Raw genomic sequence first — 13,515 nt, forward strand, 5'->3', positions numbered from 1 at the left:
TTCAATATTATGGTCACTGCAGCATTTGTCATTGAAAGTATTTCTATGGCAATAACTGCCTCACCAATTCTTGAGACCCAGCCACTACCTGATGACGCCATAGTGAGTGGGGCTGCCAACTTAAAATCAATATTTTAAGGCGTGAAATCTCTTTTTATCGCAATATATATTAACCAGAATTTTGTTCTGGTTGTCTTTAAAAGGGTTAAACAAGCCTGTAATTTTCGGGCTTGGGGTGAAAACTGGCACCTCGAATCTTGGAATTAATTTGCATGTAGAAGAACATTAATATTACAGTGATTCCACCATCTCCCCCCTTTTTAAATCATTCTTCGTCCTTTCAATCTATTCATCACTTCTCATATTTGCAAATATTAATTAACTTTTCATTATTACTTTCGTCAATAGCAGGTAAAAAATATTTGTAGCCATGATTTTAGCAATAAATTCGGAGAATACCATTGTCCAAGTATATTACAGTTTATTAGATCATCAGTACACTATAGAAAGTTAAAGTTTCGGCCAATGATCCATCGGGGGTTGGTGTTGACCTTACTTTCGCTCCTTACTTTCAGTTAAAAGAAACTTGTTTTTTTATTCAATTTCTGAACGTTTTTGAATTAATACATGTTTTGATTTTGGCTTACCACACATGAATATTTAAAACAAAACTTGCGTATTAATATTTTTTTTGACTAAATGGCTTTCTCATGGCTTTGATCAGACAATTTTGAAATAAGGGGCGGGGGAGGAGGCCTAGTTGCCCTTGAATTTTTGGTTACTTAAAAATACAACTAGAACTTTTTATTTTTAAAGAACGCTTTAATTAGTAATAAATATACATAACTTACGGATTAACTAACGTAGCGAACTTCTATATTTGTATATCTTTATTATGTGTATGAGAGGATTCGCCCCCTCGTCAATACCTCGCTCTTTACACTAAAGCTTGAATTTCATCCCAATTCTTTAAGGATGACCCCTGAATCACAAAGGCCGTAGAATAAATAGTTGGAATTACTAAATATAATTCAGCGTAAAGAGCGAGGTGTTTGGAGGAGACGAACCCCCTTATATGCATAATATGTTCTGTACGTTTTAAGTTTTAATGCTGCTCCTTACTTCCAGTTGAAAAAACTTTTTTTTATTTATTTTCTCATTGTTTTTTTTTAAATAATACTAGAGAATCATTCGCCCCTTTCATGGAAATTCTTTTCCCTCATAATAGATTCCTCCACGGAAATATCCTCCAACTTAACCCCCTCTCCCATCCCATCCCCACTCCAAATTGAAAAAGTCCCACTAAAAACGTCTATACACTTCCCAATAGCCATTACTATATGTAAACAATGGTCAAAGTTTGTAACTTGCAGCCCCTCCCCCGGGGGCTGTGGGAGATTAAAGTCATCCCCAATAACATAGTTATTAGGTTTTTCGACTATGCTGAACAGAATGACTATCTGAAAATTTTGATCCGGTGACTTTGGGGAAAATGAGCGCGGGAGGGGGCCTAAGTGCCCTCGGATTTTTTGGTCACTTAAAAAGGGCACTAGAAGTTTTAATTTCCGTTAGAATAAGCCCTCTCGCGACATTCTTGGACCACTGGGTCAACATGATAATCCCTGGGGAAAAAAACAAATAAACACGCATCCGTGATCTGTCTTCTGGCAAAAATACGAAATTCCTCAACGCCCCGCTCTTTACGCTAAAGTTTCTTATTGTTTTAAAAAGTAGAGTTAAGAGAAAGAATCAAACTTTAGCATAAACAGCGAGGCGTTGAGGAGGAAAAGCCCCTTTCCTATACGTAGTAATTTCTGTTCGTTTTAAGTTTTAATGTTGCTCCTTATTTTCATTTAAAAAAACTTGTTTTTTTTATTTAATTATTGTAGGAATCTCTATTTTTTCTGGTGTTTTCAGTTCTCATTAACAAAAAAATAAAATCCTTAGGTCATATAACTGAATGATTGTTAAAATTACCAAAATTTAGTGTTTGAATGGCATTTAATTGCTTATTTTTCGATTATAGCAAGTAATTATATTATCTTTTTATTTAATGTTACCTTTTTTATTTTAGTGATAGATATGTTTGCCAAAAGCTCACGATAGGTTATAAGGCAAGGCTTTCAAAAAGCAATTTCATGGTATGATCTTTTATTTGTCACCCTGTGATGGCACAGTGGGTTTGACCTTAGCTTGGTAATATGTAGGGTCGACGCAGGGATCTTAGTGGTCAAAATATGTCGTTAATCTGGTTACTTTTACAATTTTCTTCTACTAATTTGAGTGATCTCAACAATGAAATTCATTTCTGTAAGCACAGAGTGAATTTTAGCAAGAGGGAGTCGGTAGAATTCCAGTTTAGCTACTTGGTTAGGTTTGAAAAGTGAAACTTTCAGTAATCCAGGGCCAAAAGAATAATTACCAAGCTTCTATGTTAACCCTCTGCTGTTTTCTAAGTCTTCAAAGTTTGCCTGCTTCATAGGTTTATACCTGTTGAAAATTTGGTAAAATTAGAGCAAACAGATTACTGGCTTTCATATAAAGTGAATATACCACTCGATGCCTTTTTTTATGCTCTTTACAAATATAATAATTGGTTCTACTGGAAATTCAGATTTAAGCACTTTTTGACCTCTTAAAGCACTTTTTGACCTCTTAAAAATAACCTATAGGCTATATGGGGTCATTACAAATCTGTAATAGTTTAGAAACAAATTTTGGCTATTTATTTACACATCAGGGGGGTGGGGGTAAAGCATAGCATATATTAAATACATGAACTAACCATTGCTGTATTTTTTTTTTATTTTTTTTTATGTGTGTTTGTGCACATTGAATTTTAATGAGAAGATAAATCACCAGTGCAACAGCACAAACACATTAAAAAAATACAGCAATTGTTAGCTTATGTATTTAATATATGCTATGCTTTACAGCCACCCCCCACCCCCTAATGTGCAAATATATAGCCCAAATTAGTTTCTAAACTATTATACATTTGTAATGACCCCATATATAGTTTATTTTAAGAGGTCAAAAAGTGCTTAAATCACAATTTCCAGTAGAAGCAGTTATTATATTTGTAAAGAGCATAAAAAAAGGCATCAAGTGGTATATTCATTTTATATGAAAGCCAGTAATACTGTTTGCTCCAATTTTACTGAAAATTTGGCAAAATAACATTTACATTCATTCTCAGTTATCAGTTCCCTTTTCTTAGACTTTAGTTCTGAAAGTACAATTTCTTTATTTGAGCAGAATTTTAACCCATATCAGTATTGTTTTTTTTTCCAAGCTTAGTTATTGTATTTGCATATTTTTATAACTTCATAAATCAGGATTAAGCAAATTTGTGAAGCTGTAAACAGTTTTGTTATCTTTATTTAAGCAGCAGATCTATTTTGCAAGGTTTCACTTTTATAAAGAAAGATTCTAAAGGTCATCAAAGGTCAAGGCTCTCTATAGGGGAAAAGAGTAAAGATAGGTACTTCAAAATACCATCCCAAAACAGGTTTTAGTCAGTAGATACATCCCTAAAAATTTCATGGTAAATTTAAAGCCATTCATATAACTGACTTACCAATAAAGTGAACATGCCACTCAATGCCTTTTTATGCTTGTTACAAATATAATAATTGCTTTGGTAAAATTCTAGTTGATTGACTTCTTTCTATCCCAGAAAGGGGTTAGGTTAGGAAAATGAAACTTTCAGGGATGGGCCTACAGGCTATAGTATGTCATGGGAAGGGATTTTGAAGTACCTACCTCTACTTCTTCTCCCTTTAGAGGGCCCTGACCTTTGATGACCTTCAAAAATATGTGTGTTATAAAAGTGAAACCCTGCAAAATAGATCTTCTGCTTGAATGAAGTACAAAAATTTATTTTCAGCTTTACAACTTTGCTCAATCCCAACTTATAAGGTTTTAAAGATTTGCAAATACATTTCCTAAATTTTGAGAAAAAACTTTGATATGGCTCAGAATTCTACTCAAATAACAGGAATTGCAATTTCAGAACTAAAGGCAGAGAAAAAGTAACTGGTAACTGAAAGTTAAGGTAAAATGTTGTTTTGTCAAAATTTCAATAGGTATAGACCTGTCATGTAGGCAAATTTCAGGGCTCTCTAGAGGGAGAAGGAGTAGAGTTGGGTACTTTAAAATAACTTCCCAGGATATACTTTAGCCTGTAGACCCATCCCTGAAAGTTTCATTTTCCTAACCTAACCCCTTTCTGAGATAGCAAGAAGTCACTCAACTAGAATTTTACCATTGCTTCTATTGTAATTCAAATTTAAGCACTTTTTAACCTAACCTTATTATAAATAAATTTTAAATATTGTAAATTTTAGCACTGAGAAAATGTAGCATTATTTTTTTGAAAACAATAGAAAAAGATTGCACTTAGAAAACATATTATTATTTTGTAGAGTGCAAGTGATAACTCATACTTTAATTGAAAATTCATCATTTTTAAGAGCTCAAAAAGTGCTTAAATTTGGATTTGCAGTAAAAGCAATTATTATATTTGTGAAGAACATAAAAAAGGCATTGAGTGGTGTGTTCACTTTATTGGTAAGTCAGTTATCTGAACTGTCACAATTTTTTGAAAATTTGGCATTTTTAAGAGCTTAAAAAGTGCTTAAATTTGAATTTAAGGTAGAAGCAATTATTATATTTATAAAGAGCATAAAAAAGGCATCAAGTAGTATGTTCACTTTATTGGTAAGTCAGTTATATAAACTGATACAATTTTACCAGTTTCATTTTTCTAACCCATTCCCTTTTCAAGAAGGCAAAAAGTAGCTAAACCAGAATTTTACTGGGAAGTTTACCAAAACTTTCCCAGGCCAATTCCCCCAGAGAAATTGTTTCTGCATGCAAAGTTGAGTAGCCAGAAGGAATTAAAAACAAATAAAATAATGAAGAAAAAGGGATTCTGGAATATTCTGAATATATTCCAAAATACAAGTTGAAAATATGGCACAACATCACTATATATACAAAAAGTAGCTGAAACTCATATACTCTCCATTAAAGATTTTTTAAACTCATGAATCTAAACATGTCTTCATGACTACACCTCTTGGCTCATGTGTAATGATGAATATTTAGTGTATTACATATGCTGTGTTCTGACTGAATGCCAAGAAGCAATTGAAACTATTTCTATGATGTACTGGGAACTTCCTAGTCAGTGCACTATGATGTGTGTCATTTTTGGACAAACTTTTTGCTACTGTTTGTATATATATATATATATATATATATATATATATATATATATATATATATATATATATACATATATATATATATATATATATATATATATATATATATATATATATATATATATATATTTATGCTATGACACATAGTATGGTATATCTTATAACCTAGAATTGATCTTTATATTTTATTTATTTTAGTGTTTCTGTTTGTGCTTTTGGGGAGCTAGGAGATTGAGTTGTCATATCAAGCTAAGGTAAAGGGCCAGGCAAAAACAATTAATGACCACCAAGTTAACAGACTACTCTCAGGATGCTAATACAGATTTCCTAAGAAGGAACCAAAGAGACATCCTCTCCCATTTCTTCCTGACCTGTGGAGTACCTGCAATTAATATGCCCAGAACCTCCCATTTCATGAACACATGGCACTTTCAGATGCAAGGTTACATTATCTAAACATCCAACCATGGAAGTTCTGGGAAATCTTGAAATACAAACAGGACTGCTTAAGCATTGCTGCTGCTCAATTAGCCTCTCAACCCCCCCCCCCCCCAATAAAACATTTGTAGTGTAAGACCCCTATAACTTCGTCAGTGTCTAATCTTGGCCTGAGGTATTGATCAAAAATTATCTTTTCTATATATGTAGACAGCAGACTCCTAATCTTGGATGTCTTTGGTAAAGGGTTAGATAATTGTGATTGGCTGATGGTTAGCCCTGGAATGCTTTCACTTTGTAAATTTTACAACCACCAAACTGTTTCTTGAGATTCCCATATAGACAGTATCACATAATAAGATGTGACTTCATGTAAATTCCTTTTTTGAGGTGCCTATTATCAGGTAACTTCAGACTTGAACAAACCTCTGCTTGTTTCTAAGATAACAAGAATAAGTAGTAAATTTTATGAAGCAACAGCAATTGTGCAACTTTATTTTGTTAAAATCAGAGTTTATATATCTAGTTGTTTTTGGATTTGTGTCAGTTTTCTTGTCATTAAAGTTGTTAAAATTCTAATTTCAAAATCTGCTTTATTACCTTAAATTGCAGCTTGGAGCAATCTAAGGATTTCCTCCTTGTAGGCTCCATGAAGAATTAAAGATGAATTGAAGAATTATGGGCTGCCCAATCATATTTCCACTCAACATCACTCTATTCAGCATCCATTTTTGATTTGAAAGAGTCAATACAAGTTGCAGAGACAGCATATTCTGACGGTCTATTCCAAAGGCTGGTAACTGTTTGAAAACAACTGGTTTCTCTGGTGGAGTCTGCATGACATCTTAGACAGTTTCTTTGAGTGACATCTGGTAGAAGAGGTGGCAGAAAAGAAGAATAAATCAAGGACTGTGTTTGTCAAAATAAGTTTGAAGGCAGTTATGACATTCCTGCGTATGGGTCTGTATGTTAGGCTTGGTAGTTTGAGGCAACAAAGACATTCACAATAAGGGACTTTTTGGAATTTGCTAATCAATTTTGTTGCTCACCTTTGGACTGCTTCTAGGATGAATTTGTCTTTTTTTTAAAAAGGGGATGCAAATGTGATGCCAACTTCAAGTTTAGGTCAAACAAGAGCTTTATATAGGGTTGTCATGACTCCTGGAGAGCAGCTGCTGATAGTTCTCATCATCTTTCCTATGGTATGGTTTACTGATGAAGCAGCAGTAGCAGCATGAGAATCAAATTTAAGTTTCTCATCAACCAAGATACCAAGATCTCTATCCTTGTGAACAGCCTGAAGAAGTAGGTCATTGAGAGTGTACCCAAAATCTAAGTTATTTTCTCCAAAATGAAGGACATGGCTTTTAAATGTGTCGAAGCTCAATAACCAGGCATTTGACCAATTATTAAGCTCATTTATATCATGTTGAAAAACATCTGCATCAAGTTGGTTTCTGATACCACCAATAGGCTTGGAATCATCTGCATATAAAGTTAAATAATTGTGTACCATACTACAGGCATCATTAATAAAAGTATTGAAGAGGGTAGGGCCAAGAAAAGAAACTTGCACCACACCACTCTTGACTAGCAATGAATTGGAATAAATCAGCATTCCATGAGATGTGAATATTCTGATCTGTTGAATCATTTCAGTAAGAAATGCCTGAATCCAGCCAACAACTTGGTTGTTTATTTCTGCAGAGTGTAATTTGACAATCAGTCTCCTGTGGTAGACCCTGTCAATGGATTTGGCTAGGTCAAAGAGGGTAACATCAAAAGGAATTCCCTTGTCCATTAGAACCATAACAGCAAATTGTAAGACTGCAGCAAATTTGTATCAACAGATCCACCACTTCGGAAACCATGTCGAGAATGGTGAAGGATGCCATTCTTTTCAAGATGTTTAATAATAGCATCATTAACTATTACTTCAGTCACTTTGACAACAGAAAAGGTAATACTGATTGGCCTGTAATTTGCATAAGAATTTCTTTTTCTTTTTTGAAAACAGCATTTATGTATGCTTTTTTTCCAATACACCAGAAGTTGTGCAGCTTTGATTGATTGTTGGAAGATTACAGCTAATGGGGCAGCTAGGAAATCTTTTGTATGTTTGAGAAGCCAAGGATGAATATTTTCAAGACCCTTAGATTTGCTTAAATTAATTGAAGCAAGCTTCTTATTCACTATGCATTCAGCTACTTCAATATCTGGCATAGCAGTAGTGATAGGGTAAGAAGAGAATGCAGGGGGTGGGACATCCTGACTGTAACGTTTCCTCTCTTTTCTATTTCAATAGTTTATTGGAGACCCAAAAACCTATAAGCAAAAGTAACAATAAGCATAAGCAAGCAAAGCACTATAGCAAGCAAAGCTGGGTGCAAACATAATTAAAATAAGCAAAACATTTCACTGACTATCAGGAAATACTGAGGAAAATTGATGTGATCAAGACTACTGCTTTACTTTCAGGTGTAGATATCACATGTCCGTTTTCCTGATTCTCCATTCAAATTATAGCAAATTTTTGGCTGACTACATTTAAAGGAAAGATGTAAATAAAATAAAAGTAGGTTAGTAGTCCACTGCTGGATTCCTTATTAATTTTCCATCAAAATACCGTGGCTACTTTTTGACAATGTACCCTTCCACCAAATTTGTTAGTCTCAGATATAGTTCTAAACAATGTGTTTCCTTGTCTTCTTCTTTTTTTTGCTGTTTTTATCTCATGAGACATCAATTTTTCTTTGATAATTAGTTTATTCTATTCTTGACCCAGTAAAATCTGTTCTGCCTGAGTGATTGCAAAGAATTTATTGAAAGAAAATGTTAAAATTTGGGTAACAATGGATGGAAACATGGCTGTTATATATTATTTATCAGTGGGTTACTGATATGCACTACTGAAAATGCACCTCAACCCTCATGTTGTTCCCAGATATGGTAAAATATCAGTTGAGTGGCTCTTCTGAAGGAAAAATTCTAGTAAAAAAGAAAGCAGAAACACAGTTTTATTCCTTATTGTATGACCTTTCAAAATATCATGGTCAGTTTTCTGACAATGCACTCACCTCCAATGATGGTGCCATATATATATATATTCTTCTAACAAGTTTTTCAAGATGTTTTTCTGTTTTTTCTAATAATATGTTGTTTTACTAATTGAATATTGCGCTACATCATGGGTTCTTTGTTAAAAGAGGTTTCTGCATTATTGAGTTGATGAAATCCAGTTTTTCCAACAGAAATGTGGACTTAAATGCTATTAGAAAAACTTTTTAAAAGTGGATAATAATGAATGTAAACATAATAATCTGATCAGTAAGAATCTCTTGTATGTTATAAAGTAAGAATTTCATTGTTGTATTGTTTTCTTTTACTTTTTTTATATGCCCTAGAGCCATGCCTGAGACAATTGGGGAGATTAGGGTGCCTTGTCAGAAAATTGACCATGATAATTAGAAAGAGCATATAATCACCTAATAGTCAGAGCGCCAGATTCTGTATCTCGCTTATTTCGATTAGTACCCATGCCGGAAGGTACAAAAATATTAAGGGTGGATCCCATGGTAGTCGACCATGCTGAAAACGGATATCGTAGGGCGCATGTTCACCGTTGGGGCGTTTCTGAGATATAGGCCAAAAACACCAAATTTGGCCTATAATGGGGTTCGATGATTCTAATTTTTTTTACAGATAAGATTGGTCGAATCCAGTGTACCCTTACATCAATAGAAAGAAGAGACTTGGGGCTACACGAATATGATTTTTGTTTGTAAAAATAAATAAAAAATAGTACACTTTTTACTGCAGTTTTTAAAAAAGTCAGATTTTTGTCAACAAATTTCTAACAGAAAAGCTAAAAACTCGAAATTTTTTCAAGATAAAGTATTTTTTTTATATTAAAAAAGAAAGCCCGTTTAATTCCGAATACATTGAGCTAAGAAAAAAAGTTTAAATTATTATATCTGGGGGGTCTGCAACTCTTTTTAGCCGATAATATGAATTTTGTTTAGTAACCTGCTACCTAGCGGGGAGTTGATTGATAAGCTAAGCAGAAGAAATTGATCAGCAGAAGATGAAAAAGAGTCAGGTAGGCCAAGATAAAAAAAAACAAACAGTTACTTCAGGTTGATTCAACATGTGATTCTGATGCAAATACTGATTTGCTGTTGGATGATAATGAAGAATATGACACAAATTTGGAAGATCAAAAAACAATTTTTAAAGAAATAGAATTTTTAAAAGCACTTTTGGTGTTGTAAAGTTGGCTGTAAAAATGAGTGTAATCTTTTTTTGCAGAAGTAAGAGACTTAATGAAAGTAATTTACAAAATTAAATATCACAAGAAACTAGGTGATACTGACTAATTTAGATTTATGAGGACTGATAAAAAGGCATTTTACATTGATCAATCAGGTTTAGTATTGGTCAAATGGAACATCTGTGATTTGAAATTGATTTGTCAATATTTAATCTAATATCTTGCTTTTCCTTCTTGAGGCACCAAACAACCATGCAACAGTCGAAAAATCTCTGTGAACGTTCACGGCGATAAGTAAAGCTGTCGGATGTGACGATACGGTGGTCACGCAAGATCTCTTCATTTATCAGCTAGCACAGGGAGTGAAAAGTAAATACCCGAATGACTTCAAAAACGTAATCCTACGGATGGGAGGCTTCCACCTCCTGCTCAACTAACTCAAGGCAGTTGGTAAGATAATGGACAGCTCCGGACTCAAAGAGATTATAGTGCAGGCAAAGCCGCTGCTACCCGGTACATGCGAAAAGGTATTTCAAGGGAAAGGCTACTACCAAGATATCAATGCCTACTGCATACTGTACGAGGTCTTGCTAGCCCAAGGACTCCCTTACTGGGAGTTCTTGGAAGAGTATTACTCCGAAGCACAAGAAGACTTATCCCGTCTGGACCAGCTGGGTAGTGCCATTGAGTTATTCAGGACTTCATTGGCAAACGGTGCTAACGCGCGAATTGCACTTCAGAAGGCAAACGATACCTCACTTTGGCTCCCATAATGAATGCCTTCGAAACCCTTCGAAGTGCGTCACCCACGTTTGCTTTCTGGCGGTAGTTGTTGGAAATACTTGAAATAGCGATGCAATTCAATCTTGCTGAACGAGACTGTGACTGGGAGTCTCATTTGACAGCAACTGCTCGGATGTTGCCATACTTGTTGGTGGCTGACCATCCTCAGTATACAAGGTGTCTCATACAGTACCTATATGACACGCGAAGTTTACCACAAACCTTTCCTGATGTACACAGAAGGCTCATGAAAGGATACTCCGCAGTGAAGAGAACGCACACCAGGTTTACGGCCACCTGTTCCGATCAGATACTGGAATGTACAGTGAACAAGGATGCAAAGATGACGGCCAGAATAATAGGAGAACAAACGGATGAGAGACAGACTGAAGCTTGGATTCTTACCTTACCGATTTCCGCTGCCATCAGCAATGGTTTCCTGCAAGTAGTCAACGTATCCACAGGGACATTGAAATATCCCAAAGACAATCAGTCGACGACGACGACGCGATTACAACTTTCACGAGATAGAGTTTGAGACATTTTCACTACATGTGGTAATCCATTCAGCAGAGTGGACTTCGACTTAGTAAATATTGTGACGTCAGAAGTCGTGGACGATGAGAAGATTGTTTCTGATATTACTTGCGTAGCCACAGAAGGAAAAGAGGTGGTTGAGGACTTTCTGTGCAACAGGAAAGACGACGTGAAAAAGGTTGTACTCCGAACTTTCCCTTCAGAGAAAAAAAACTCAGAAAGTGAATGTTGTCCCTAAAACCGATCTCCTGAGCTCTGAAGTAACAGCCTTGAAGAGAATCATTACTGCTCAGTTGAGCTACAGTGAAGAGAAGGAGAAAGCCGTTGCAAAAATGCTCACAAAAGATATTCTTCTTTTCTCTCCCTCCATTTTTGAACATCTTCCGCAACAATCAACCAAGACATCCTCAGGCTGAAAAATGAGGGCGGGGAACAAAGCTGTGCTATTGAACTGGCTAAGAAAAAAAAGGAGGACTTTCATCTTGGCCGGCCACTGTGAAATCCAAAGAAACAACATCAGCTACAGTGCACATCATTGACCTAATGTCCAAGATAAGGTCATATCGGCCTGCCAGGTTTGAAACAGTCAAATCCTTCGCGGAAAGATTGCTTCTATCATTGCTGAATTATCTTCCAGTGGGTATTCAGTGCACAGTGTTGCACATCGGTACGACGGGCTGTTTGGGAAGCTCATGGACACCGGAGAGTTGATCTCCTTGAAATCAGCATGCTAACTCCGACGAGGGAAAGGGAAAAACCTCCAGATTTCCGCTCTTAGCACAATTGAAGAATGGGATGCCGTACTTGCAAGCTCAGCGTCTAAAAGCCGGCTCCTCGAAATTTTGTATGAAACCTGGGAGTAGATGAGTGATCAGCTTCCGAACGCACTCAACATTTTTCTCTCATGTGGGTTCAAGGAGAGATTCAAAGTGTCTCTGGTCAAGCGTGGCTGCTGTCCAACTTTACCAGAACACTGTTACTACGAGGAATGCTTGACCTCCAGCCACGAAGAGGCTGACCAACGCCTTATGACACATGTCAAGTACGCTAGCCGTTACGCTTGTAGGATCGTGGAATCGTTGTGTATGCCAACGACACAGACGTGGCAGTAGCCTGTGCTCATTTTTTTTGAAGAGCTTCAAGCTGAAAGACTGAGCGAACTTTTCTTGAAGTTCCCGACTTACATTATCCCAGTACACGAGCCGGGGGATAGAGTCCATTTGTCCAAAGAGGAGCAGATTATGTTAGTGTTCGTGCACTGTCTGCCAGGTTGTGACACAACGAATTTTTTCTTCGGAGTCGGGAAAGCTTCTTTCTTAAACACCGCGGTGTCTCCAACTTTTGCCTCAAAAATGGTGACTGTGACGGAGCAGATCAAGGATGCAGAAGGGAAGCTTTCAGTCGATGCGTTTAGAGAATTTTACGACCTATCAAAATTCCTGGTCATTGTAAACAATACGGTAAACAGGCCGGATTCAATTCACTGGCCAGTGTAAGGGCTTACATTCGGTGCCAGAAACAAGATGTGAAAAGACTTCCACCTTCTGACAACACCTTCGAGCCATGCATATGAAGAGCCATTTTAGCTACATGGATAATCTTGTCGTCAGTACAGGCTCGGCCGAGCATTCCATATCCACTTCTCCTTGGATGGAAGATGACTGAAGGGGGAGTAGATGCGGTCGTCTCAAACTGTAAAGAAGCATCAAGCCTGGAATCTTACTGCAGATGCAAAAGTGGAAGATGCAGGAAAGACTGTAGCTGCTCAAAAATGAAAGAATGCTGCAGCTTATGCTCCTGCCGCGGAACGAGGAGGGCTTGCAGGGAGTCTGAGATTGCCCCATCTGAATTCTCGGAAGAAGAAAATGAGGAATATTTGTGAAAATTTTATTTGATACCTTTTACTTTTAATTACAACAGGTCCCTAATCAGTTACTATTACCCAATTGTACGGGCAGGCCGAGTAAGACAACTCCAATGCGCTGACTGAATCCATCTGTGAAGCAGAATTCTTTTATGTAGTAAATAGCTCAGTCATATTACTGGCAAATCAGGTCCCGAAAAGGTAATTGCAGACGCCTTAGTACACCAGAAAACATATTCGTCCTTTCTAAAAAAAAAAAAAACTTTTTTTAGTCAACATTTTTTTTAAACCTATTTTTAAGTAAAAGTTAAAAATTTCAAACAGTTAGGAAGTTTGAAGTATTCCTACCTTTTGAAGAAAAAAATTAGCCTATGTCCCTTTTCACAATACAG

At 36.1% G+C, this 13,515-nt stretch overlaps 2 protein-coding genes across 6 annotated transcripts in view; one reads left to right on the forward strand and one right to left on the reverse strand.

The window, feature by feature from the left end:
• Positions 1–2,065: 2,065 nt before the first annotated feature.
• LOC136029414 (uncharacterized) overlaps positions 2,066–13,515 on the forward strand; it is a 34,189-nt gene continuing 22,739 nt past the window's right edge. For 2 of the 5 annotated variants that reach the window (XM_065707781.1, XM_065707782.1), the window contains exon 1: positions 7,524–7,629. In XM_065707781.1, the coding sequence (XP_065563853.1) occupies positions 7,539–7,629 (91 nt within the window). In that variant the 5' untranslated portion in view covers positions 7,524–7,538. Of the gene's footprint in view, positions 2,197–4,436; positions 4,573–7,523; positions 7,630–13,515 lie in introns of those variants that run through there. The other 3 variants (XM_065707784.1, XM_065707785.1, XM_065707787.1) reach the window with 3 other exon arrangements.
• Positions 6,796–7,479, reverse strand: LOC136029714 (uncharacterized). Its single transcript, XM_065708217.1, has one exon. It carries the CDS (start codon positions 7,477–7,479, stop codon positions 6,796–6,798), a length of 684 nt encoding a protein of 227 aa, XP_065564289.1.

Source organism: Artemia franciscana, chromosome 7 (genome assembly GCF_032884065.1).
Source record: "Artemia franciscana chromosome 7, ASM3288406v1, whole genome shotgun sequence".
Taxonomy (NCBI): Eukaryota; Metazoa; Arthropoda; class Branchiopoda; order Anostraca; family Artemiidae; genus Artemia; species Artemia franciscana.